The sequence below is a fragment of the Carassius gibelio genome, chromosome A18, assembly GCF_023724105.1.
Source record: "Carassius gibelio isolate Cgi1373 ecotype wild population from Czech Republic chromosome A18, carGib1.2-hapl.c, whole genome shotgun sequence".
Classification (NCBI taxonomy): Eukaryota; Metazoa; Chordata; class Actinopteri; order Cypriniformes; family Cyprinidae; genus Carassius; species Carassius gibelio.
Genome location: NC_068388.1, coordinates 8,157,458 through 8,183,453, shown reverse-complemented (window position 1 = coordinate 8,183,453; position 25,996 = coordinate 8,157,458). Strand labels below are relative to the sequence as shown.

The 25,996-nt window shown below is 36.9% G+C and overlaps 3 protein-coding genes across 3 annotated transcripts; 1 reads left to right on the top strand and 2 right to left on the bottom strand.

Moving 5' to 3' along the window:
* Nucleotides 1-568: 568 nt before the first annotated feature.
* Nucleotides 569-4,553, bottom strand: LOC127934729 (neurotensin/neuromedin N-like). Its single transcript, XM_052532294.1, has 4 exons — nucleotides 4,186-4,553; nucleotides 3,378-3,439; nucleotides 1,855-2,073; nucleotides 569-1,378 (listed from the first exon to the last, which is right to left on the bottom strand). The coding sequence occupies exons 1-4, from the start codon at nucleotides 4,274-4,276 to the stop codon at nucleotides 1,235-1,237; spliced, it is 516 nt and encodes a 171-aa protein (XP_052388254.1). The 5' UTR covers nucleotides 4,277-4,553; the 3' UTR covers nucleotides 569-1,234.
* Nucleotides 4,554-5,690: 1,137 nt separating this feature from the next.
* Nucleotides 5,691-11,477, top strand: LOC127934728 (ras association domain-containing protein 9-like). The gene is made up of 2 exons (XM_052532293.1): nucleotides 5,691-5,892; nucleotides 9,619-11,477. Exons 1-2 carry the CDS (start codon nucleotides 5,846-5,848, stop codon nucleotides 10,883-10,885), a joined length of 1,314 nt encoding a protein of 437 aa, XP_052388253.1. The 5' UTR covers nucleotides 5,691-5,845; the 3' UTR covers nucleotides 10,886-11,477.
* A 4,714-nt stretch (nucleotides 11,478-16,191) lies between these two features.
* Nucleotides 16,192-18,582, bottom strand: LOC127934727 (formin-like protein 1). The gene is made up of 3 exons (XM_052532292.1): nucleotides 18,231-18,582; nucleotides 16,755-17,614; nucleotides 16,192-16,651 (listed from the first exon to the last, which is right to left on the bottom strand). Exons 1-3 carry the CDS (start codon nucleotides 18,487-18,489, stop codon nucleotides 16,643-16,645), a joined length of 1,128 nt encoding a protein of 375 aa, XP_052388252.1. The 5' UTR covers nucleotides 18,490-18,582; the 3' UTR covers nucleotides 16,192-16,642.
* Nucleotides 18,583-25,996: the final 7,414 nt, after the last annotated feature.

The following is a 25,996-nucleotide window of genomic DNA, read 5'->3' as shown; positions in this document are numbered from 1 at the left end:
AGTAGCCTGCAGTCAGTGTCAAAAGGCCACAGAGAAATAATATGTGCTATTTGAGTTGTTCAGCACTTTTCAAAGCTGATTACTTAAATGCATTAGTATTTTTAACTAGAAGTGGTCAATTAGAGAAATTGAAACCAACAAGCTTTCTTTTTAATTTTTAATTAATGAAAGTGATGTTCATATAGCTGGGGGTTTGACAAATCTTTGTGCATTCATCAGACAAATACTGTTTTGTTACTCATGAAATAAGCCAAATGTCCTTTAGACTAATTTTATTTTCTTAATGGAGAGTAATGGAATGCATTTCCCTGTTATTTTCGTAATTGCTTTGACATCTCAGCTAAAATCAAAAGGAATTGTACTATTACAGACCACTTTTTAGACAGATTCTCTACGGAAGGCAGATTTACCAAAATATGGCTGTCTTAAGGATGTTGCACTAGTATGGAATTACAAATTATGTGTTTTTGGTCATATCAGTCTTAATCTAACTTTACCTTTAGGTTCCTTAAACTGAATGCACAAGCACAATTAATAGATAACTTCCTGCTCTTCTTGTTGTTATGAAAAAAAAAAAAAAAAAAAAACTGTGTAACCTGTGAGAATCTTGTGATCCATTTTTTATTTATTTATTTTCTTCTGTCATGTGATTGGTTAAAATCTGTTTATGTAGTAATTATTTGTTTCATGACAACAGTTAGACTATTTTGTTCTATGACAAGAGTTAGAATATTTTCCAAATGTTTTTACAAGAAAACTATTTCAGTTTAACTTGAAAATTTAATGCCATTTTTTTGTAATGTTTTTGGAATTTACTAGCAATTTCAGAGTAAAAATTGTTTACGCACCAAAGCTACTCATTTCAGTTTGAGTTAAATAGGCAGTAAAAATAGTTCACAAATGTTCTTGTCATTATGGAGATGTGAAAAAAATACTTCTTTCTGTGAAATAAGGATACTAGATGTCTCATGAAGAGTTTTTATAAGTATGATTTAATTAAATTGGAAGAAAAATAATTATACATTAAATAAATAAATATAATAAACTCTTGAATTGACTGATAGTCAATCTCATAATGATGAATAAGGCATTGACTTCTGGAACACATAAATAAACAAAACTTTAGCTAAAACAGAACATACAATTATTACATTGCTACTGTAATACTAAGACAGAGAAAACATACACCTATTAAAAAAAAGTAAAATGTCTTTCCATTGGTGGATCTTGAGCATCAGTAATACACACTTCTCTTCAGAATGTACGGCCGTCTTGATTTATTGGTGCGCAGTTGCCTTTTAAGTATATACGGAGATTTCCTCTTCAGTGGACTGTCTCTGTTTTGGTCCAGCTCCAGATATTCTTGGTCGTCTTGTAGCTGAAATGAAAGGCGGTATGCTTAAACTATTTTCCCCAATGCCCCTCATTTTATTACAGGGCTGAAAATCACAGCAAATGGGTGGACAATGCTGTCAATCAACTGCCATGTCCTGACTGATGCTCAGTTCGTCGCCTGGCTCTTTCTATTTCTATTCCTCCTCAGAGCTGAACTGGAGTGTACTTGAATAAGATGTATAATTATATATATAGTTTGATATGAACGAAAAAAAAAAAAAAAAAAAAGATATATATATATATATATATATATATATATATATATATATATATATATAAACAAAAAAAGCTAGGAAATATTTCCCATTTTCATTTAGTTAAATTTTATGTACTAAAATAACTCAAACTAAAACTGAAATAAAAAATTATACAGCCAATTAAAATGTCCATAAACTATTTAGCCTCTTTATGTATGCAATCCTTTTTTTTTTTTAAATGCCTATGTGTGTCATCTGTTACCTCTCTAGGCTGCAGGACCCTGCAGAGGTTCCGGAGGTCATGCATTTGGGTGAGGGTACCCGAGACCCTCTGCTCATACTCGGCCTGAACCTCCGTGTCCTCCTGCTCCTCCTCACTGCCCCAGGCCTCCTGCCATGACTCCCCGAGACTGTTCAACATCCTGCACACATCCTGGAGTGGCAGCTGCCACAGGGGGGCGATGTGCTTAATCTGCTTTACCTAAACACAGTGAGAGAACAAAAATGTTTATGTGCAATGACTCAATCTCAGCTTTATTTCAGGTTATAAAATGTCACACTGTCTCCAGCCATTACTATATTCTCAGTCCACTTACAGGGTGCCAATACTGGATAAGCGGATTTTAGGTTTTCTCTAGTGTTTTTATTGGCCTTCAGAGGATGAATCTAACAAGATGGTGTGATATCTGGAAATCTGTTTTCAACCTGCTGGCTCTAAGTTTGTCTAAGTCTTAAATTACACTGTTCTTAAATGACACAATCACATATGAGTTCATAAGTTTGATATGAAAAATAAATGCAAATAATCTTAGGAATTCAAACAATTTTCTTATTAAATAACAGGAAAATGTCACCTGTATAAGACCTGCAGGCTGTCTGCCATTAAAGTAACTATTGCACTACATTTAATTAGACTTGGCCAGCTGACATTTTAAAAGCATTAGCCTTAAAGACATCATTTAATGTCAGTTTTCAAAGTCATAATTATTCATTAACTGTGCAGCAGAGAGGATGTCTATATGCAAAGTTACAAAAGCCAGAAATTGTGGTCAGCAGTCAAAAAAAAAAAAATTGGAAAGAAAATGATAAACACCATGATGCTACATGATTCTCTATTGATAATGGATAACAGTCAGATGTACTGAAGATAGATAATGGATGTTAATGCGGTACAGAATATTGCTGAATGAATGAAGGCAGCTGAGAATCACTTCGGGCAATGACACATCATTTGGTCCACCAGTAGATTGCAAAACCTTCATCCATTTTCCTTTTTGAGTACACTGCTTCTAAATTGGTTCCCTGATTGAAAGCTTTGTTTTTTTCAATCAATAGTTTACAAAAAAAAAAAAAATTACACATTAGGTTTAACATCAGTTAGCATCTGCATTTGTGGACTGCTGTGCAAAATGGCATTCATGAAGATTTTATGAAATGCTGAGTGATTGGAGCACAAACATAATTTGACTATAAATTCCAAAACCCTGTGCTATTCTGTTTTCACTGTGAAAATGCCTCTCCAGATGTCTTAAACAGATTTAATGCTTGTGATGGTAAAGTTAACTGATATAGAATATTCTTTAATTTGTTTATTAATTCTGTATTATTATTGTTTTTTATTATTATTATTATTTTGTATTCTCAAAACTAAGAAATAACCGTGACTTTAATTTAAAATTCAGCTGCCCCACAGTCAAAGGGAATATCTATATTAAGGCACCATATAAGGCCAGTATTGCCCCCATAGGCTCTCACTCAAAAGGTGTTTTAAAAGCAAGTCTGTACCTTTGAAGTGAGGAGACTTCTCAGTACCTCTTCCTCTGTTGCCCTTTTCCCCTCGTCTGTATCTATAAAGAGGACGAAAACACACAATGCTGACATGTTTTAAGAGTAGGACTATACACATGATGAGTATACACATACATCTAACTACAGAGAAACAGACGATTTTCTTTTTTTGTTGTTGTTGTTGTCTGCAGACAGTAGTGAATCTGTTTTAATTCAATCAGGTCTGAACAAAAAAAAAAGTTAATTGGTTTTTATTTTTAATATTATTCATATATTCCAAGATAGGTAGAACCGTAAGATACATCACCGGCATTATGTTTAAGTCCAAAGTATAAAATGTCTTAATGACATTAGAGCATTAAATTAGTTACTTTCTATATTTCAAAGAGGTGATTATGCCATATACTATGGCGATACAGCCATTCTATAGCAAATGTAGACAAACATTTCTATCTATCTATCTATCTATATATATATATATATATATATATATATATATATATATGATTCCATTCATTTAAGTTGAATTTTAAAGTTTTATCTTGCTCGACAAACTATCTAATACTCAATTTCTTATAAAATGATTTTTTGCTGGTGAAAATACTGATTATTCTTAATATCAGTTAGATAAAGACATAGCAGATAGTTCAAAACTAAGTAAGGCATTAAGAGACATAATGTGAACATTAGCTGTCAAAGATTCTAATCAAGTATTTACCTTACAAAAGACTGGTAATTTTGAATGGTAATTAAAATGTGCTTTTTTAGAAGTAAAATCTGTATAAATTGATAAAAGTGCTCCTACCTGAACAAAGTACATTACCCAATAAAAAAAGGAGCATAACGGAGATCAGCTGCATCTGCATTTTCTTAGTAGTCCCACAGTGTCTGCACATTCAAGCTGGGCCCAAGTCCACAGGATTAAAGGTCGTAAAATGGTGTGAAAACGGATGGAAGAATACAAGAGATACGTTGTAAGAGAGTTACAGAGACAGAGAGAAAATCACAGAAGTCACGATGCTGTCTTGGTTTCTTATCCAAACTGTTTACTGTGTCTTCTCTTGGCTTTCTCAGAAGTGAAGTGAGGAATGGCAGGCTCCATTCCGACCGGTATATAAGAGCCTCTATGATGTCAGAGGAGCGCACTATCATTCCTACCCCTCCCGTATCCATCTCCATATCTCTCCCGTTTTCCATCCCTCCCTCTCTCCATGCCCTCTTGTCCTGTGTCACGATGACATCAGCAGACACCTCAGAAACCACTTTGATTGTTGACGTCAAAACTTTCAGAAATGCTCATTTGGTGTTCCTCTCTTCATTCTAATGGAGGGAGGGGGAGTGAAGAAGTGAATTTATGATTAGTTCTTAGAAGCAGAATGATGAAAGTTGGAGTGGATGCGCAGTGCCTTCATTTGTCTTCAAGAATTACCAATCTTCGCCTGTAATGTTCTCCATGTCAACCCAATTTTAACTCTTACGTCTGTCATGCTTTCCATAGATATGTGTTGCTCATACAGTGCTGAGATAAAATAAAGATCCAATGTGTGACGTTTAACCTTGAAAGGTTCTCTTAGCACAGTTTGTATTGAAACAGGCTTTACTTTTGATTGCTGACGAAAACATTCTATCCAGATGCAAGATAGTCAATGCCAAGGTTGAATTAAAAATGTAAAAAAAATGATAAAATGTATCATAATATGGAATTAAAGACAAGGGAGTGTTGTAACACTGTCAGTTTAACCAATCAGAAATTGGTTACAAGAGTGAAATCACTATCACATATGACCACCAACCTCCTGAGGTAGATTCTGTATAAAAACATGAAAGACTTACAGGACAAATAGAATCCTTTTAAAAAATAGTTATTTTATTTCCCATGAAATTGATTATAGCATTTTTAAATCCGATGTTTTAACTCAAAAGAAAGTGTGGTATTAATGGAGAATGGCATGACATATTTGCCACAATAAAAGTAATTAAAAGTTAAGATGACGAATGTGGAATATTTGTTGAACATTGTTAGTATTGGTGCGACCAATTCAAGTAGTGAGGTATGTATGTTGTAACATCAACGCTCTTTGTAATTTATTCAACAGTGACCTTATCGTCTAACTGATTCAGATTGTTGCAGATAAATATCTGAGCATTATATCAGAGAGACACAGCGTGAGGGACGCTTTAAAGCAAAACGTGTAGCAACACTCACCGTTCTCCAAAACAGCACAGAGATGCTATCATCACAATCCTCATCTTGTCATCTTCACACATCAACAGGCGAGTTTTGTCGCCTCCCTCCGTGTGAAGTGGGCCGGCCCTGCTTGAAACTCATCATACTTTGAAGTTCGCAAGTTGTTCTTACAACTTTTTCCACGACCAACACTTCAGTGGCACTTTCTTGATTAGGTTCACGCGCTCCGTTCTGTTACACGATGTCTTCTGACCTGCGATCATCATACTGACGCGCGATGGCTCCTTTTGGAAAAAACTTTCTGAAGGCGCGTTTGAAGAACAGGTATGATTCACTCCACCCATTTCGTTTGAGATTACGCAGTCTTCCCACAGACATTAAATAAATATATATTTATTTAAAAAGTCGAAACATTAGTAAAAGGTAGATATTGTGAGAAACCATTGCATGTTGTTGTTTTAGTTTTTTGTTTCTTTCTTAGAATCCTGCGTAATTAAACGCATACACGCTGTAGCCTGCCAACAACACTTGCTGTCACTGAAATGTTTATGGTCGTAGAGAGTCGAGTTACACTTAATGCTGTTGTTCTGCGTGCATCGGTGCCTCTCTTGGATGCTGGTAGCTGGCGTTAAGGAACGCAAAATGAGAGTCTCCAAAATTAATAGTTTTTTCTAAATTAATTCTTGCATGACGGATGTGCGTAACGGTACATCCACATCCACAGTCTTGATGAAATTAACTGAAAAGGCTAAATGTAGTGTAGCCTAGTATTTAATATAACTTTACCTATTTCTTTAGTCTAGGTTACTATTATTATTATTATAAAGGTTAGTGCATGTAGCACTATTTTTGTCCTAACGTATTGTTTAGAGAGTATTTGTAATTTTTAAGTCTGTTTGAACTGGGCCATAAATTACTGCCAAAATTATTTTTTTAAAGTTTGCACTCTTTTATGTTCATGTCAGGTTTTATGTTGTTTTTTATCTATTTATGCGTGCTCTATGCAGACAATTTATTGCACAGCAAGACATTTTACTTGTCTTTTTAAGCTTGAGACACTCTAGGGGGACTTTATATTTTTGTGATGCTGTAAAATCACCTTTAAAGCATAAGCCAACTGTAATTATCTCAAATGTTCAGAGTGAAATCTAATCAAAGGTAATCTAACTCTATGTCTGCTTTATTTAATGTGGTCTATGCAGAATATCATTCTAACTGTTGATTTATGTATGCTACCTCAGCTTCCATAATTGTGTGGGTATTTTGAAGCACCAAACATAATGACACTCTGTTAAGGCTTAATAAATAAATAATAAAAATCTTTTAGAGCAGCTTTACAATTTTTAACTTGTACTTTGCTTTGCTAAAGCTGTTGAGACAAACTCCTTCACCTAAACATGCAGTGAAGATGTTTTGTCTTCTCAGTGATGCATATCAAGAGGACTTTCTGAAAACCAACAAACCACAGTGAAAAAAGTTTTTTCCTCAAACATTTCCCATGGTTTTTAGATAGGGCACAGGAAGCACACTGTTTTTGTCACTGCCTCTGTTTTACTGTGGCCACACCATAAAGAAAAAAAATCTCTAATAAATTACTTGTAAATTCCATAATTATTTACAAAGAAGTAACTTTAAGTAACTTTAAATGAAAAGTGATAAAGTTAAGTACTAAGTATTTTCTTGCAAAACATGCTTCTTTAATCTTTATTTACAACTTAAAAAAATACAAATAAATACAGTATTGATCTTATGTTTCCTTTACATTTTAACGTGAACATTTAAATTATGAATTCCTTCCTTCACTTTTGCCTCTCTCTAGTTCACATGTGCCGGCTAAAATCTCTCAGATACCTGTTAATGAATCAGTTGAGACAAGCAATATCCATAAATTATGACTTTATATCAGCTCTTAACTTACATGGTCACACATTACATCTGCTTCATAAGGATTTATTATTTAATCAGTATCTACAACTTTGATTAAATGTACTAAAATAATATGAAAATAAATTTTTTTTTTATGTGAAATAGCACTGAATGATCTGCCATCTTTATTAAATCACTGTTTAATTGCCCAAGCATATTTCTGTACAGCCTAATAAACCATGATAGACTGAGTTCAGGAGATTATGTCCAGTCACTGTATTAAGTCTGTAGAAGGATACAGTGTGTTATCTGTAGTACAAGGATCAAGTCTGGCGGTCACATGTGTGTTTGTGTTTGCTCTGTGAGTTGAGAAGCAGAGTGTTCTGTTCTTTTCACCTTCAGTGGTTCTCTGATAATGTCTCTGGTGTTGTGTTTATTAGGGTCACAACAGATGCATCTAATCTACATTTCAAACCAGGCCTTTGTTTTATGCATGTACATGTTTGTTGTAGTGCTTCACTCCATTTGTTTTCAATATATCCATGAAATGGAATTCATAATTTTCCATTGCCTCACAATACATGAACTTAGTGGCAGGATGTATGTAGCAGGATGCTGCTGGTCACCATTGATTTTCCCATAAGACAAACACAGGTGCTTCCATTCCCCCTCTTTTGTTTCCTGTACTCAAGACAATTTGGGAAAAGGCTAAATAAAATTGACCAATTCATTTGAAATTCACAGTCTAGATTATCCTGACATTTCATGTTGCTCAGACTCCTTCAGCAAGCTCTTAAAATTGATCCAAATTGTATAGGAAGCCAATAAAGCACACTGTTAACCATTTGAGTGTGAGCGCTTGTACTGTATTGTAGCATATTGTCTGTTTCAGTGTAACGTTTCTGACGTGTGGACAAGCTTCTGTGCTTATTATTATGTAAAGGCCAGGGTTGCACACTTCTGTTATGATCTCATGTCAATGATGTCATGTAGAATTACTAGCACTGGTGTGAATGTGGGGTTAACTGTTAAACATAGCATTGTATACAGTAAGTGGCCATTTTTCATTTAGTTTGTATACTTTCAGTCTAAGATAAAGGACTGTAGCCCTACAGAATATAGTATATTAAAGGATAGTTTGTCTTTCTGTATACCAGTGGTGTATTGGGTAGTCTGCTATGTGAATTATCACAACTATTTACTTTTCTGTAGAGTAGCATCAGGGTCTTATAAATATTAACTAACCTGCGTTCTTGCATATATATTGCATTTTTATGAGGTCATTCATTAATGACTTCATCATCATTCAATCATGTTTGCATGTACATGAGAGAAGGCATTGTTGATGATGTAGAACATAGGCAAACAAAATATACCACTTGCATTTTGGTCACCCTTTTTACAAAATGTCAGCAATCAAACTATTTATTAATTGCTAAGAAATAAACATTACCTCTGTCAATTTTACATTCAGACTTGCTTCTAGCTTTTAACAGTTTAGTCCTAATTAGCCCCTACAGGTCTGAACTAAGAGAGATAATTAGTTATACCCGATTTTATGACCTGAACAGAATGAAAAATTACTAAACAACCAAATCAGACAATTGAGGCTACGATGCAATTGTCATGAAGCCTTCTGCTCATCTGGGTAATGTCAGCCATTTAGTGCGCCATTTATAATCTGAGCTATGGATGTGAATCCGTCATCAGCAGTGTCAAGTACAGCTATGACTAAAATGACTTCTGAATCATAGATGAAAGCCATGTATTTCACCTCATTCCATCTTGTATGTGTAAGAAACAAGCCACTCCATTCTGTCCATTACAGTGATCTACAATGGTTATGGGGTATTTTTAGACATCTAAAATATAATCACTATATTCTTACACTACAGTGTTACTGTATTGCTTTTATGCTAGCAACTGCTGTGTGATACAAAACACTACTGTGTAATGAATTCTTCATCGTTATTATTATTATTATTTATATATTAATAATAATGAACAATTTGCATAGTTGATATAGTTTATGGTTTATATATTGTAATTTATAGTTATCCATTTTGTAATATATGATTATTTGTCCTCATAGTATAAATTGACCATATTAGTAGTAATTTTAAGGGTTTTTACACTTGTGATTGTTGTTGTTTATAGTACACACTTGCTATATCTCTTTACCAGGTCTAAGGTTGTAGAGGAAACACCAGGGAAGGAAATCCAGGTTCTTGTTTGTCGAGAAGAAAAAGTAGTCTGTGGAGTGACCAAGCACACAACCTGCGCAGATGTGGTCAAGGCTTTATTGGAGGACCAGCAGACTTTACCAGATAGTAAGAGGCTATTACATGGGGAACCTAAAGACTTCTGCATCCTTGAATGGTGGAAGGGCTTTGAGAGAGCACTGCCACCTCTCACTCGAATTCTCCGACTGTGGAACGCTTGGGGTGATGAGAAACCTTTCATACAGTTTGTCCTCATGAAGATCAGTGATTTTGTGCCATCATCCATAGGCGCCAAAAGAGCCTCGAAGTCTCGGGGAGTGAGGTCCAAAAGATGGGGGCAAGGAACTGCACAGTACCCCAAGACTGTATCTGCAGAGAAGCAGAAGCGCATGGTGAACAAGGCCTTTCGCAAATTGGAGAAGATCCAGAAAACAGAGACATCAGAGGGCTCAGAAGATCTCAGTAAACTGGTGCAGCTGATCATCTCACAGGATCAGACCATCCGGCAGCAGATTCACCAAATGCGTGAGCTAGACTTGGAGATTGAAAATGCAGAGAAACAGCTGAGGAACAGCCCCACACCTCGCTCCAGCATCGCAGAGAGTGATGGAAACCAATCGTTGTCCCAGATTGACAGCCAGCTTCAGGAGTACCTATACACCAGTGATGGACTTGAGCAACTAGCACTACATGTTTGCAGCCACCAAGAACTCATTGATCGGCTCTCTCGAGAAATCGACCTAGAACTGAGGACCCGGACTTCAGATTTAGAAGACTTGAAAGTAGCAGCAGCTGCCAGTCCAGAATTAGAGCTGGAACCTAACCTCGCATTGTCCTCCTCAGATCTCTTAGAGCTGGAAAGCTTACGCAATGAACTTGAGTTAAGCATGAGTGCTGGGCTTTCCCTCCATGCTCAAATGCAGGAAATTGACAAGGAACTACAGCGAAACAAAACAGCCGTGCAGTCCCAAAAACAAGAATACCAGCATCTGGTTACCCAACTCAATGCGCTTGAGCTGGGGGCCTGTTCGGACCAGTCTAGCCCTGTTTCTCTGAAGAGCCAGATCAGGTCCTCCGTCTCTCAGCAGACAGCAGGCAAGGTCAGACTAGCATGCTCCACTACAGATGCGACAGACACAGACTCAGACACTGGAATAAGCTCCACTCATAGTCAGGACTCGCTGTCTCCCTGTGTGGACAGGTCGCCTCCTCTGGATACTGATGTTTAAAGTTGAACATTAACCAAATGTGTTTTTTAGACATATTGTATTTAATGACTCCAACAAGGAAACATACAGCGGAAAGGGATATTCCACCCAAAAATTAAAATTCTGTCATCATTATAGTCGTATCATCTACTGTATCATCATTCACCTTTATCTCATTCCAAACCTGTGTGACTGATGATGAATCACAAAAGGTATTTTGAAGGATGTTGTTAACCAAACAGTTTTGGTTACCATTGAGTCGGTGTATGGACAAAAGCACTGAGTTCTCAAAACATTTTTGTCTTCCAGAAGAAAGGCATATGGTTTTTGAGCAATATGAGTAAATGATGACAGAAGTTTTTAATTTTTTTTATCCCTTTAGCCTCAAGTGTGCTATTATATACTATACTGTGTGAATTCATGTTTATCATCTTATGTTTTTCTCTCTGTTAGAATTAAAATGCACTTATATTCTGAATTAAATATGTAAAATAACATTGTCAGTAAGCTGAAAAATATTTAATTTGGGGGTTTCATTCATCTTTAAAACTACCCCTGATTTTGTTTATTTTAAATACTGCAGATATTTATTAAGCCTATGTTTTCAATTGTAAAATATTTTTGCTCACCTAAATACAAAGTTTAGTATATATATATATATATATATATATATATTAAATTAAAATAATTTAATATAATCTTTATCAATAGCAGTATTAAAATGTTAATAGCCATATGAACAAGGTAGATAAGAGAACATTTTGTTTTATATTAAAACAAACGACAGACTTTGTACATAAAATTTACTTTTTAACCTCTTTCTCTTTTTTAAACGTACAGTATGAACAGGTGACTGCTTAAATTGCAAAATATAGAAAAAAAACTTCTCACATAGGCATCAATTTTTTTTTTAATCTTATGTATTATTTTCAACTAAATTCAAATTAATTTGCAGGTTGGAGCCTTTTTAGCATAACAATTTCCCTCAGTGTGCTTTTGCGATGCAAGATGTGTTATCAGCTATAGTTTGTATGCTGTGACTCATGTTCCCTTTACAGCTAAAGTTGGTTGAGACAGCACTCGGTGAAAGAATCCATTCTGACACTAATACAAACACAAGGAATTTTTGAATTCTAATGGGAAAACTTTTGACATTCAATCCCTATTTGCCTCATCCTTTCTTTAAAACCTGTGAACAGCTGAGACTTAGCAGTCTTATCAGACTGCGGTCTCATTGGTTCATTGAATTAATAAAGGGTCTTTAATGCCAAGTTCCTGGAGAGTAAAAACGTGTTATGCCGTTGTCATTCAGCGTGACTCAGCGTGATAAAGAAGACTCTATTTTGTAATGCAAAACAAATTGGTTTTAAAAACTTGCATTATGCAGCAGGCCTTATTATTCAGAGGGTGTTAATGAAGACTTGCTTCACTGGCTCCTTCAGAGTTTCGGCTTTGCACTGAGATAATAACCAAATTCCCCTTCATTGGCTCTGATCCCACACAGCACCCCCTGCAGGGTGTTGGCAATACAAAGTCTGAGGGCTCTTTAATGTTTTCACTGTCAGTGTCATGACTTGTTTACCTCCCCTGTCAGTTCAAGAGGAACCAGAGAACTGCCAGGACTCTTGTCACGGCCATAATTTCTTGTGTGAAAACGGTAATTACTGACTTTTATCTCTCGCTACTGCTGCAGTAGTATTTCCAGCACTAACAATTACACCGGCCAATTCTTGTAAACGGTCCTTTTAGATTGTGTTGGCAGCTCCTCCATGCTGAACTTTCAATTACAAGGACTATGGCATCCTCACAGGCCAAAAAAAAAAAAAGAAAAAAAAAAAAAAGGTGAATTGACAAAAAGTTATGAGGGTTGAACTTTTGCATAGCAAATTATTTAATCCCCAGGGCTATTGTGTAACAACAAACTTGTATTTTCTTTCACTATGTCAAGGAACCGGTCCTGTTTAACTTTTTACATTTCATAAGCACATGATGTAGTTTTTGATCCAGCTAGTAATTGGATCATCCTAAACCAAAATAATCCTGTCTCATTATCTTGTCTGTTTGCCTTGACATTTCCTGAATGGTTGGGAGCTTTTTTCCTGTTCAGCCAGTGATTTGTATGCTAATTTTTCTATCATACATACTCTCAAGTTTTGAACTTGTACTAAAAAGGAAATAAGCTAATTTTAGGATCTCCTTTAGACTGAGTCACTGTATTTGTTTGCCATTATTCAGAAGAAACTGTGGGTGAGGGTGTCTTAACAAGATTACTGAAACTGCAAAATTGCTTGCTTGACAGAAACTCTGTTCTTAATCTCATGATTAAATGTTGGATGGTGAAATATTTTATATTAAAGGGTACCATTTCTGTACATAACATCATGTTGTATGCAAACACATCCTTGTGTGAATGACTAGCAAATTCAAGTTGATAAGTTCTCAGTTAAAACAGAATCAAAATGCTTTAAATGTGTCGAATAGAATAAAGGAGTGGTGTTATACTTGGTGTGTTCAAGTTAACTTCGCAATCTTAACAATATGCAAACATGTTTTATGGAGTTTTTCAGCCTCATGGCAAGAATAATGTATTCTTGTATGTACGTTAAAAGCATTCAGGCAAAACTGTGTGCACTTGCAGAATCGTGTCAGGGAACAGGTTCTTCTTTTTTTTCTTTTTTAACCTCATAAAAATAACTGCATCTGAAAAGAGCTCACTGTGTCTCTACCCCACATACACTCCGCATGTCTGAACCTCTCCCACAGTCTAAGGTAATTGGCTGGATAAAAGCAGTTTAATAAAAGGATGATGCATTTAACCAAACTCTTTGATTTAAAATAAAATTAGTCGATTAATCAGCCAAAGCAATCATGGCTTGCTTAAATTTTATATAATTTGATCTGATAAATTTGTATGCAATAAATCTTGGCATTAATTTATTGGGAACTCTCATTAATATTTTAGTTATTAATTTAAAAGAAGCTCTAAATCATGTAATGGGTGTAGTTTTCTGTTCTGTGTTGATCTGTTTACTATGTAAACTGTAAATTTTGGTGGGATGTATCAATAAATGCTTAACCCATTTTTTAATGGGCAATTCAAATCCTAAAGCGCAATATAAGTCAAATGATTTGAAATGCTTGTTATTCATTGTTTGCAAATGGACGGGCAGTTGCTTGGACAAAAAATCTGTAATGTAACAATTCAACAGTCTTTTTTCCCCATTATCATGAAGAGAAAGTCTGTAACTTTTAAATCATATACCCTGATCAAATTTATTTAGTCAACTTTCAGCAGGATATTGGCTTTAGACCAAACTGACATAGAGCCATAAAATCTGCAAAACTCCAATTCAGGCTGTTGAAATGTAGGATGAATGTATAAAGTGCAGTGATTTTACTTGATCACAAAGCCAAGCCTTCAGGGTTGTCATGCATTGGCAATCCATCTTGCTCCACCAGACGTAGAGGCACAGTATTTTTATTGCAGTGCTGTAAATGAATTTGTATGAAGGCTCTGAAAATGCCTATGGTTTGAAACAATCATAGAAACACACACACACACACACACGCGCGCGCACAGAGAAACCTCTCTGGGGTGGTCTATTGTCTCCAGAGATCATTCCCAGAAGGTGATGGTGGGTTTGAAACAACTTTATGTCTATATTTTTCTTGGTCTTGCCTGGCTCATACATTAATGTGCTCTTATTACGGCTGTTGTTTCTCAGAGCACTTGCTCTGCCACAGGTGTTCACCAAGTCTCATCAGAAAACCTCTTATTATACTGCCAAAGCAGAGAGAGAGAGGCAGGGCGGTTGCATATTGATGTAGAAAAGAGGAAGTAAATAGATTAGGACATTTACTAGCAAGTGCCTTTAAGAGAACTTGACAGGCAGCTACAGTATAGTCCCTTGGCGGAACTAGCGTTCAAAAATGCTGGTTAAGCAGAAGGATTAATGCAGTTTTTTTGTTTGTCACCATGCGTTTATCAACAGTGTTCTGGAAAGCAAGATATTTATTCTTTCCATGTTGGCTGATAAGAAGGATTTGATGTTTTTACATGGCTTTGCATGAAGGTGAGTCATTTTCCTGTTCACCCTCCTCCTTTCCACCACCCCTCATAACCCTGGTGTGTTTCACTGATTAGCTACTTATATAAACATTGCTTTTACCACCTCACCCTCTGTGCTTGAATCCTCCTCCTCTTCCTCTGAGGCCCTAAAATCAGTGCTTCTCGTGAATATTATTTGTGAGAGAGAATATATTAACTTTACTTCAGATTCCAGCTGAATTTAAGGCTAAATATTCTCATGTATTTGCATGTTTTTAGGTCCCATTGGCTTTAAAAGCCTCAAAATCTCATCAAGGCAGTTTAATCAACTTCAATAGCAAATTGATATTATCCTCATAGATGAATTCATCTTCATGATGAGCATTTCTTCATTTGTTTTTAATCTTATGTTTCATTCAAGATCAAAACACGAGGGGATACACCGTTGATTGAACGCTCAAACACAGATGCCCATGCCTTTTTGACACCAGGTACAGTATATTCAGAAGTGTCTGTGATGAAGACTTTGAACTGAAGCCTTCACTCTCACCACTTGTAAGGTTTGAAGTACCAATTACAGAAAGCCCATCCTTGCCTGGTTGAGATCTTGTATGGCAGGCCTTTGATCACATGGATGCCCTGTCTAGCTCTCACACTTCTCCTAGCTTCCCCTACATTGGACCGGGAGCAACACTAATCTTGATGAACTTCATCCTTCGTCTTCTGTTCTCTCCTCCACCAGTTTGTTTATAAGATTGATGTTCATTTCCTGAGAGCATGTCTGTAGCTCTCATCCTGCACACTAAAACCCACATTTTATGAATCACTATGGAAACCAAGTGCTTCACCTTGATAGTATACTATGGTATACAGTGCAAATGTACATAGCTTGTTGGTTCTGTGGGTAGAATACTAAAGCAAATACAAACCTTCTGCTTAGCCTTTTTTAACCATTCAGAGTCACTTGTGCTTACAAAGGTGCATTTGCTTAAAAAGTAATGTGAAATATTAATAAGATTTAAATGTGAAAATATTTCATGTTCACTTATTCATGTGATGACAAAGCTAAATTTTCAGTGTCTTCAGTGTCACAAGATCTTTCATAAATCATTCTAATATGATGATTTGCTAGTCAAGAAACAAAAGTGTGTTAGCCCAAAAGAAGAGTTTAGGTTTGACAGTAGACAACAAATCAATGTCCTACCAGGTCTGTGAAGGCCTTTATATCTCCGAGATATACTGATAATATAGTGATGTTTTTTCGTACACTATATGGGAGTGGTTTCCTTTGGAGTCAATGGTCAACATTTCCTGTTGAAGTCCAAAGTCAGAGCTTAGAGAAACATTTCACAGTTCAACCAACCTGACTATCACCAACAACAAAACTGCACAGTGAAAATAAGTCCAGCATTTATTCAAATGTATTGCTATTTTGTCAGTCTGGTGTTGAATAAAAATCTAGGCAAGATGCAAGATACTGCATGCCAAGAGTTCGATGTCAAGATGGTTACTTCACAATATACCTTATATGATTATATAAAAGTTACTGTGGCTTAAACGGCTTTAATTAAATCCAGTGAAAATCTATGTTAGTAAAAGCAACTAAATGTCCATGAAATGCAAAATACAGACCAAATAAGAACTAATATGAGAGTTCTTCAGGAGTAATGGAGTTCTTAATTTGGTTTGCAGTACAGTAGTTTCTTCATCTCAGCAGTCATAGAAATAAATCACAAAGCCTTTTGACAAGGGACAATATTAAAGTGTGACATTGATTAGTTCAAGAAGCATACAGTATATAGTTAAGACATTTTTAGTCAAACCACACCAAAAGCAGAATACCTGAGGAGGGAGGGTGGGGGTTCTGGAGGCAGGCGTGGGGCAGGGAATTGGAGAGGACCCAGGGTGGAGTAGGAGGGAGGAGCCCGGAGCAGTAAAAAACAGATGGTGCTCCAGAGACCAGCCAGGATGATCCACTGTGGAGTCGACTGCGGGAGGAGCCATGGTGATGAAGGAGCCAATGACACCAGAGGGCTGACTGACAGAGACTGCGCCGGTGGGTGAAGAGCCTAAGATGGAGCAGAGCAGCCACAGAGCCAGGGTGACGCAGAGGGTCCAGAGGTCCAAGGCAGAGCTGAAGGCACTGGCGACCAAGGTAGAGGCGGGGCTCCGGAAGCCCGCTGCAGAGTCGGAGCGACTGAGGACGGAGGTGGAGCCGGACAGAGCTAGAGGGATGGAATGATGAGGTGAAGCCATAGGAGTGGAGTCCCGAGGTGGCGGATGGTCGACGTGTGACCAAGGTGGAGCCGGAGGGAAGAGGGAGCCCGGTGGAACAGGTGGGATGACGGGCCACAGTGAAGACGAGGGAGCAGGGTGCCAAGGCGGAGCCGCAGGGTCGAAGGACCAAGGTGGAGTCCAGGGCTCGGAGGCTGGAGGTGGAGACAGGGAATCCACACACCAAGGCGGAGCTGGAGACTGGAAGTCCTGCGGTGAACCATCGCGTGGGACTGACTGGCACCAGCGGAGATGAGGTCGAGGAACTGGCTGGTCTAGGAGGAGATGAGAGAGGGAGGCCGGGAGGACACACAGGAGGACCAGGGCTGGACCGAGCCAGCGGAGAAACCGGAGATTCAGGGCTGGGCAGAACCAGCGGAAATGGAGCAGAGGAACTGACTGGTCTAGGATGAGGTGGGAGAGGGAGGCTGGGAGGGAACATTAAAATGTATTCACTTAGCTGACACCTTTATCCAAAACGACTTACAATTTGCTATACGTGTCAGAGGTTTCACGCCTCTGGAGCAACTAGGGGTTAAGTGTCTTGTTTAGGGATACATTGGTGTCTCACAGTGGATTCTGTGACAAGGCATGTGTCTTATCCACTGCGCAAACACCACCAGGGAACACAGGAGGATCAGGGCTGGATGGAGCTAGCGGAGAAACAGGAGATTCAGGGCTGGGCGAACCAGCGGAAATGGAGCAGAGGAACTGACTGGTCTAGGGGGAGGCGGACAGGGAGGCTGGGAGAGAACACAGGAGGATCAGGGCTGGATGGAACCAGCGGAGACAAGGGAGAATCAGGGCTGGACAGAACCAGCATAAATGGAGCAAAGGAACTGACTGGTCTAGGAGGAGGCGGGACAGGGAGGCTGGGAGGGAATACAGGAGGATCAGGGCTAGACGGAACCAGAGGAGAAACAGGAGATTCAGGGCTGGGCAGAACCAGCAGAGAAATAGGAGATTCAGGATATACCTCCACAAACCACTCTACAAGGTCCATTAAGTGCACCATATAATTCACAGAAACCAGATGCAGCTCACCCTCAGTCGCAGGAGTGTGGGCAGGGCTTTCCTCCATGCCCTCGATCTCGACCAATACTCCCACGACGCACGGTGTTGCTGGCTCACACACCTGGTCAGTCGCGCTCTCGTCTTTGCTCTCTGACAGTGATTCACTCAGGCTCTGCAGTGGGCTCTGGCTTTCACTCCGTGCAGCGGGATGGCGGCTGGCTGGTCTCTGGTTCGGGAATGGGTCTGGAGATAACCTCTTCAGCGGTGCAGATGGTAAATGAAGATTCATTTTTCTCCAGCACCCAGTTGCTCCAGGCACAGGAGTTGGACTGCTGGGATTGCCATTCCGGGAGAGGGAGGAAAACAAAACAAAAAAGAAAGAAAAACACCGCTAAATAAAGTTTTGGGTCCGTGATTCTTTTTACGGGCTGGTGGTGTGTCAATGAAGATACACTAAAGGGTACTTTTAATAATCACGGGGGCATAAGGGCACATCCAACATCACCATACTATAAGATACAATAATAACTCAACTTACAACATCACTACATCAATCACGGACCAGGAAGAACTAAAAAGACAGGGTATTTAAACACGAGGGAAGTAATCAGGTGAATGGAGACAGGTGGGGATTAATCAATTAACCAAACAAGAACAGGAAAATAACCAAATAAGGAAACTCAAAGTCCATGAATGTATCATGTACAGTCCCAATGCTACTTTTTAAATATACATGGCCACCATTATGTGGACACCCAAACACCTCACTTATATGTGAATGCTGAACACTTATTTTAGGATTTCAGCCAATAGCATCATGTTGCTTTTATCCACCTTGTTTTAGAATGTGGAAGTAAGCAGTCTTCTTTGAAATGTGCAATACTTCTGATTCATTGCTATAGGTGGGCTAAATGACTAAGAATAACAAAGAGCATTTATGACTATAGGAAATAAAAATTGAGATAATATGAGAACAAATATCATGCACCATAGCAAACTGTTTTTGTTTGTTGTTGTTGATTTTTGCTGGTAAAATATGTTAATGTGGATGACACCAGAAGCCTTCTACACTGAAGTTAAAAATGGTAACCTGCTGTTACTTAAAAATAAGGTAGATACAACAGATAAGAAAACAAAAAGTTAAATCTGGATAAATTTGCTGATTTTTATTTTTTTATTTTTTATTTTTTGTCATCATGCAGTTCCAAAGGAAGAATCAGAATTAAGTGAAAGTGAAGTGACATTCAGCCAAGTATGGTGACCCATACTCAGAATTTGTCTTCTGCATTTAACCCATCCGAAATGCACACACACAGAGCAGTGAACACACACACACACACACACACACTGTGAGCACACACCTGGAGCAGTGGGCAGGCATTTATGCTGCGGCGCCCGGGGAGCAGTTGGGGGTTCGATGCCTTGCTCAAGGGCACCTAAGTCGTGGTCGGCCCGAGACTAGAACCCAAAACCCTTCGATTGGGAGTCCAACCCTCTAACCATTAGGCCACAACTTTAAATATTAGGCTACACATCTCTAAACAACACATAGTGAATTTGTATTTTTCAATTTGGTTGAGTGATTCAATTCAGTTCACTCAAATAGTCACTTGTCACCACTTACATGTATTGCAGGTGCAGCTTTGTAACCTCATAAAGTCACTGAAAATCTCAGTTGTGTTGTATTGCATGTGCTCTCTGCAATTTATTGTACAGTTTGTAGAATCAGTTTGGGAATGTGTAATGAAATTGGTATCATAGTGAATGGTTGACAAAATTCTATTCTGTTCAGTAAGTAGATCGCCAGACATAGGCAAAACACACACACACAAAACATTATTTGTCTTAGAGATATTTAAATGTAACTGCATTTGTATTATTAAATTTGTATATTATATTATTTAAATATAAATAAATATAAACCTAATATAAATAATCTTAAACTTAATAAATAAATATAAACCTAATAAATAAAAATAAAAATTAAATATACACTTAACCTAATACAATTTTCTGGAAACAAACTTAATAGGCATTTTGTGTGTAGTAAAATTGGTTGCCTCCGGAGGATTGTGGTAGTTTAAGTATGTCCTGTAAAAAGTATTTTTCTATTGTGACCTTTCTTTCTCTGCTGCCTCTAGTTTTGCTTTTTTTGGCAGCTGATAGGTTCGAAGTGCCTTTGTCTTGGATGGTGATGTCAGCTGGGTTACTGGGAACACCTGCTGAATTACGCACCATGCTGCCACAAGAAGGGAAAAGGTTGAGACCTATACCTTCTGTGAGTGCATCCAAGTACCATTGTGAGCGTTCATGCGTACACATGTGCAACCCTGGAAACAGAAACCAGGCAGGCATAGGTTTCAGCTTATTAAAAGAGGCAGCATGCTTCCTCTTCTTTCTGAACTCCCTCACCATCGTTGTACCTCATTTCTCTTCCATCACCTTTTATGCCTCTTAAGCAGAGGGTTTAAACTAAAGAGTGAAAGCCTGCATTTAATGAGGACAACACCCTTCAAAGTGCCCTTCATGGTCTGACCTTTATTAGTCATGATACTCACACATGGTGATCAGTCTAGTTCAGTCAAATTTGGAAATGTTGTTCCTGCATGACTTTCTCAGAACTCAAAAGAATAAATGTTGATGAATGTACTGGCTACTCATTTCTAATGAAAATACAAGAATAAAAAAGTAGTCACACAACCATTTCTCATATATTTTCAATTTCTTTTGAAGCCATAGAAATATCTTTGAATTTGAAACATGAAGCCTTTATCTCTATAATATTTTCCTTTGATGATTGCAGAGGATTTTTCTTTCATTTTGGAGTACGGCATCCTAAAACCCCATTCTCTTTCATAACATGGAAAATAAACTTTGAACTAGATTTAAGTGCCCTACTTTTATGAAACTTATGATGTGTTTATTTTTTTTATAATTGCACATTTATCTCACAATTCTGAATATTTTTTATCTCACTGTTCTGAGTTAATATTTGTAATTCTGAGATTAAAAAAAAAAAAAAAACGCAATTACATTTTTTATCCAGTGGCATAAATGTTTACTTGGGTTTTCAAGAGTAATTTACTACCTGATTTTACATGTTCACTAACACTGCTATCTCTATCACCCTTTCCAGCCTGATCCAAAACATGTTTGGTGACATGAGTTTTTTTAATTCCTCAACCTCCTTCAGACTTAATAGTCAACCGGGTAGCGTTCAAGGCAGGTGAGCCTGAGGGTAAAGTGGGAAGTCTTTGTTTTGACACTGTGGGAAAGCAAGCTTTGTTCTTACTTATCTTATTCCTCAGGGTTGCACCGTGCTCTTTCTAGCCACCCTGAGTGCAGACATGCACTCAGAAGTGGAGGCTTTCATTTGGCTGTATCAGCAAACATGCACAGATCCCCCCATCTCCAGCCAAGACTTGGAGCAATGGAGGCATTTTTAAAATAGTGTCTGGCTTTTGTCGCAGTTTAAGTTAGTAGAGTGTTGAATAATGGGCCTTTTCATGTGGCATATTTTAAGCTTGACCAACATACTAGTATATCGTATAAAAATAATGTGAGAGAGTGGTTAACAGTAAATACCAAGAAGAAAAGAGAACACTTTTCATAGTTTTTGTTTTGTTTTGGTTTCACATTTTACTTGAGTAAACTATTTTCACAGAGTGAAATGCTTCAGTAAATTACTGGAAATTAATTCATTGTTATATATTCATTATTTATTATAATTTCATTAAACTGACCCTTTTTGATTTTGGGGCACAAGCTATCACGGAGGAACGGTTGGGACGGTTGGGGCAAGCTATCACGGTTTTCTGCAAAAAACAAACAAACAAACAAAAAAACACAGCCTATCACAGGTTTTTCAGCCTTAAATTACATTTTTTTTAATTAAAAAGGTTTCATTTAAATTAAACTGAAAGGCCTATGAGTGTTATGATTAATATTTTTATTGAAAAACAATTACTAAAAACAAAACTTACTGTATGAAACAAAATAATGCAAAATGCATATCAAGATAACAATTTGACCAACAAATATTGTAATATATAAATTGAATAAATATACTTTATTTATTTGAATAATATTTCATTTAGCCTATTTAGTATTACAGTATTATATATATATATGTGTGTGTGTGTGTGTGTGTGTGTGTATATATGTATAAAAATGTAAATGTCATTTTTTTACATATGTCTAATATTTATATTTATGCAAATCATAGAGTCATTTCCTATAGGTTGTTATTCCATGCATTTTGCACATGCATAGCACATACTGTGTTCTGTCCTGAGGAAAAATATAAGTCACGTGTCCATGAAAAGTCTCAATGTGACAAGTAAGCCAAACCGGTTTTCATCTAATCCTATCGGATTTCTGAGAGAAGTGTGAAACATGAAAGGATGATAAAAAGAGGCCAGTATAGGTTAAGGAGTTAATTAAAGGAGTTCATAACTGCTGGTCACATTCATAGGTCAATGCGTTTTGCAGACCAGATATTTTGTAGATATTTTTCATATTTGAGTTTCACATGATCATATTTTTCCTGAACATTTACTAATGTGCACTAATGTCTTTTCCCATTAAATAGGAAGGTGTGCTACCATCTCCCTTGGTATGCATTTCCAAATTACTTTTGCCTAAACCTGATATGAAATTGTGTTTAAATGCATGGTTGGAGTACTGAAATGGTTCCAGGGTCTTATTACTTACACCTTATTAGGAAAAAAAGCATTGAAGTTTTCAATGGGTAAGGTGATCTTGAGAGGAAAGATTAAGCTGCCTACATTACAAGCCAAAGTAATGTTTTCTTTCCTTTCTAAAGAGTTCTTACAAGCTGCAGATTTTATTCACCTAAAAAGACATGAAGGATCTTTTAATGAATTTCATTCATCAGACATGTCATGAGAAACATGTCCGTCTTTATTTCTGTGGGGAATCATATTGTAGGAAAGCTTTGACCAACTGTTGAATCTTAGACATGTGCTTGAATTACAGTCTCTTATATAGTTTTTTTATATAACCTTTGTTCATTGATTTTCTGTGAAAAATGAATGCATCCATTTCTGTTATAGTCTAACAGTTTGTGAGATGTTGTTGGTTGGAAAGTCTGTGACAGCGTGTTTGTCTATTCCAGAGGATAGACATTAATGTGTGGGCTCCCAGTGCAATGATAGGTTACATAAAAATCTTACAACCTGCAGGAGACATATTTGCACATTTTACATTCCTAAAGAAATAATCCATCTATACCTATATATTCCTTATTTTCTAATTTAATATTTTCCATTCATTTTATTTTGTTTCAATTTATGTACTATGTATTAAATGATGAATGAATTTGTCAAAAAAAAAAAAAAACAATTCTTTTTAAAAAGAACTTTCATTAAAAAGAAAAGTTCAGGTCATTTCTGCCCTTTGTTTAAGGAATACGGACACAAAAAATTTCCAGAAAAAAAACATTTCCACTAATAAGATTACTCAGCCAAGCATCAAAAATGTTAATTCAGTATGAATGTGAATGTTATTACATTCACTTAATCCATAAATGTAATGCAATCTTTAGGAAAGCACACTGAGCAAAAATACATGTAAAGGGGACAACGGATACCCATTTTCCACGAGTTGGTGTGATTCTTTATGGTCTTTGTGAAATAGCTGTAACATTCTTTGGTTAAAATTCTTAAGTGGCCATGTAAAACAAAACGCTTTTTACAAGCGACCCATTTCACTGCATGTATCTTTAAATGATAATGAGCTATGGCTCACCCCACCCCATGAATATATCCATATATGGCTCATTGGGGGTCTTATTCAAATAACTAGCTATCTATTTAGAAACCGGCTGCAAATTGAAACAGCTCACTGGATCACCATTTCAGACTCAGACACAAAAAAGTTACATCCGGAAATATATTTAGATTGTGATTGCATATTCCATTAATGATTTTTGGTTATCAGAATTATCTCAGTCTGATTTCAACCAACTCTAAATCTAACCAGAAACCTAACTATTTTACAAGATGGTGATTTCATATGAATCCGAAAAATGTGAATCATATGAAAAAATTAGCATGAAGGTCCACCCTGAAACATAACTGTCAGTGGGGTATAAACAGATTGTATGAAAATTTATAAATCGGATTGTACGAATTAGCCACCAATTCATTAATTCACCATGAGATTGCATTGTTTAAACCAAAATTTATAAATCAGTTTGTTGAAGATTTAAAGCAAGTAATCAAGCCAAATCTCAGATCCGTGCATTTCAATGAGTCCTTCATTTGAACCCATTGGAAGATTTTTTTTCTGTAATATATTTCTGCTCGTTTCAGTATGACTAAATATGGAAAGACTGACCTTTCACATTTAAAGACAGGCCTGGGTTTTTGTGCACCAGACATACTAATGGTCCAGACAAGATGATGTGACATTACAGAATATTTCCATTAATTATTGTAATGTTGCTCTGTTCAGACCTGTTATTTACAGAGGTTGATGAGCTGAACCAATTACATGTTTCTTTAATATAATATAACTGATGAGTGTGTTTTAGATTCTTTAAAGGGCACAGACAGTTTAAAGGCATTTCGTATTAGCAAACTGCCAAATATTAATCAAATATAAAACCTAAAGGACATCATGCAACTTCTAATATACGTTTAGCCTTAGTCATGGGCTTGCGTTAACCTCCCTGCAAAGATGGAGGACGTTTCTTCATGGTTTCCTACCAAAAAGTTAATGAACATTGGCTCTTTTGAAATTGTGGACATTTCTGGACAAGTACAGTGTTAAAACGAGATTCAACATGAACTTCTGCCATATCCCATATTTCTTTCAGATCCTCCTTGCATTTCCAGCCTGAAACCTGGCAATAAAAATGTTTACTTGCAAGACATTGTCCATTTTAAACAGAGAATGGTGTTAGGATTTTAATAGCAATTAGTGAGTGTTCGGCTGAGGAAATTATGTTAATTAAACAGCACAGCTGTGCGCTACAAGGGACATTTTAACTAACTGATGTTAATATTGTCTGCATACAAAAGCATGTGGAGTGAGGCACACAGTATGTTCACTATAATTTTCTGGTAAAGTGAAGAAGAAAATGATTTTCATTAGCAATTCTGCAAATGCACAGAGTCTTTTATTGCTAAAGCAAACTGAAGAATGTGACCACTTCTTATTGACATCCATCGAGATTCCTTTCCAAACTGTCTATATAGGGAGAATTGTGTACAGACCTGTACCTTACAGATTTTCAGTTATGATGCTGAAAGCAACAATGCTCCCATCCATTGTTCAGCATGTAAACATACTGTACGTCTTTATGGACAATTTGTTTTGTTTTGGCAGTTGATTTGCATGTGTTTCTTCTGTTTTTTTGGATCCTCATCTCTATTTTAAATATTCAAATATCAAATCAAACCAAATGCTGATTTGGTCCTCAAGAAACATGTGGAAAATTGCACCAATGACTGCCAGCAACTCAATTCACCAATCTTGATACTCCATTCCCTCCCCTCATACCACAAGTTCAAGTGGCTTTTATAAATATGTTGTCTTCTAGTTAAGCTGCCAGTAATTAGCAATAATTATATAGCCATTCACATTGGTATATGAGGCAGGGTGTGCCCTGCAGGGCAACAATAAGATGATCAACTCCTTCATTACCCATTGGAAACACTTACATCTCTCTCCATCATAGGAAAGCTCGGGCTAAGACAGCAGAAAAACTAAATAGCAGGCATGTAACAGACAGCAGATGCTCCATTTATACTTCTCACTCCTTCTGGGAA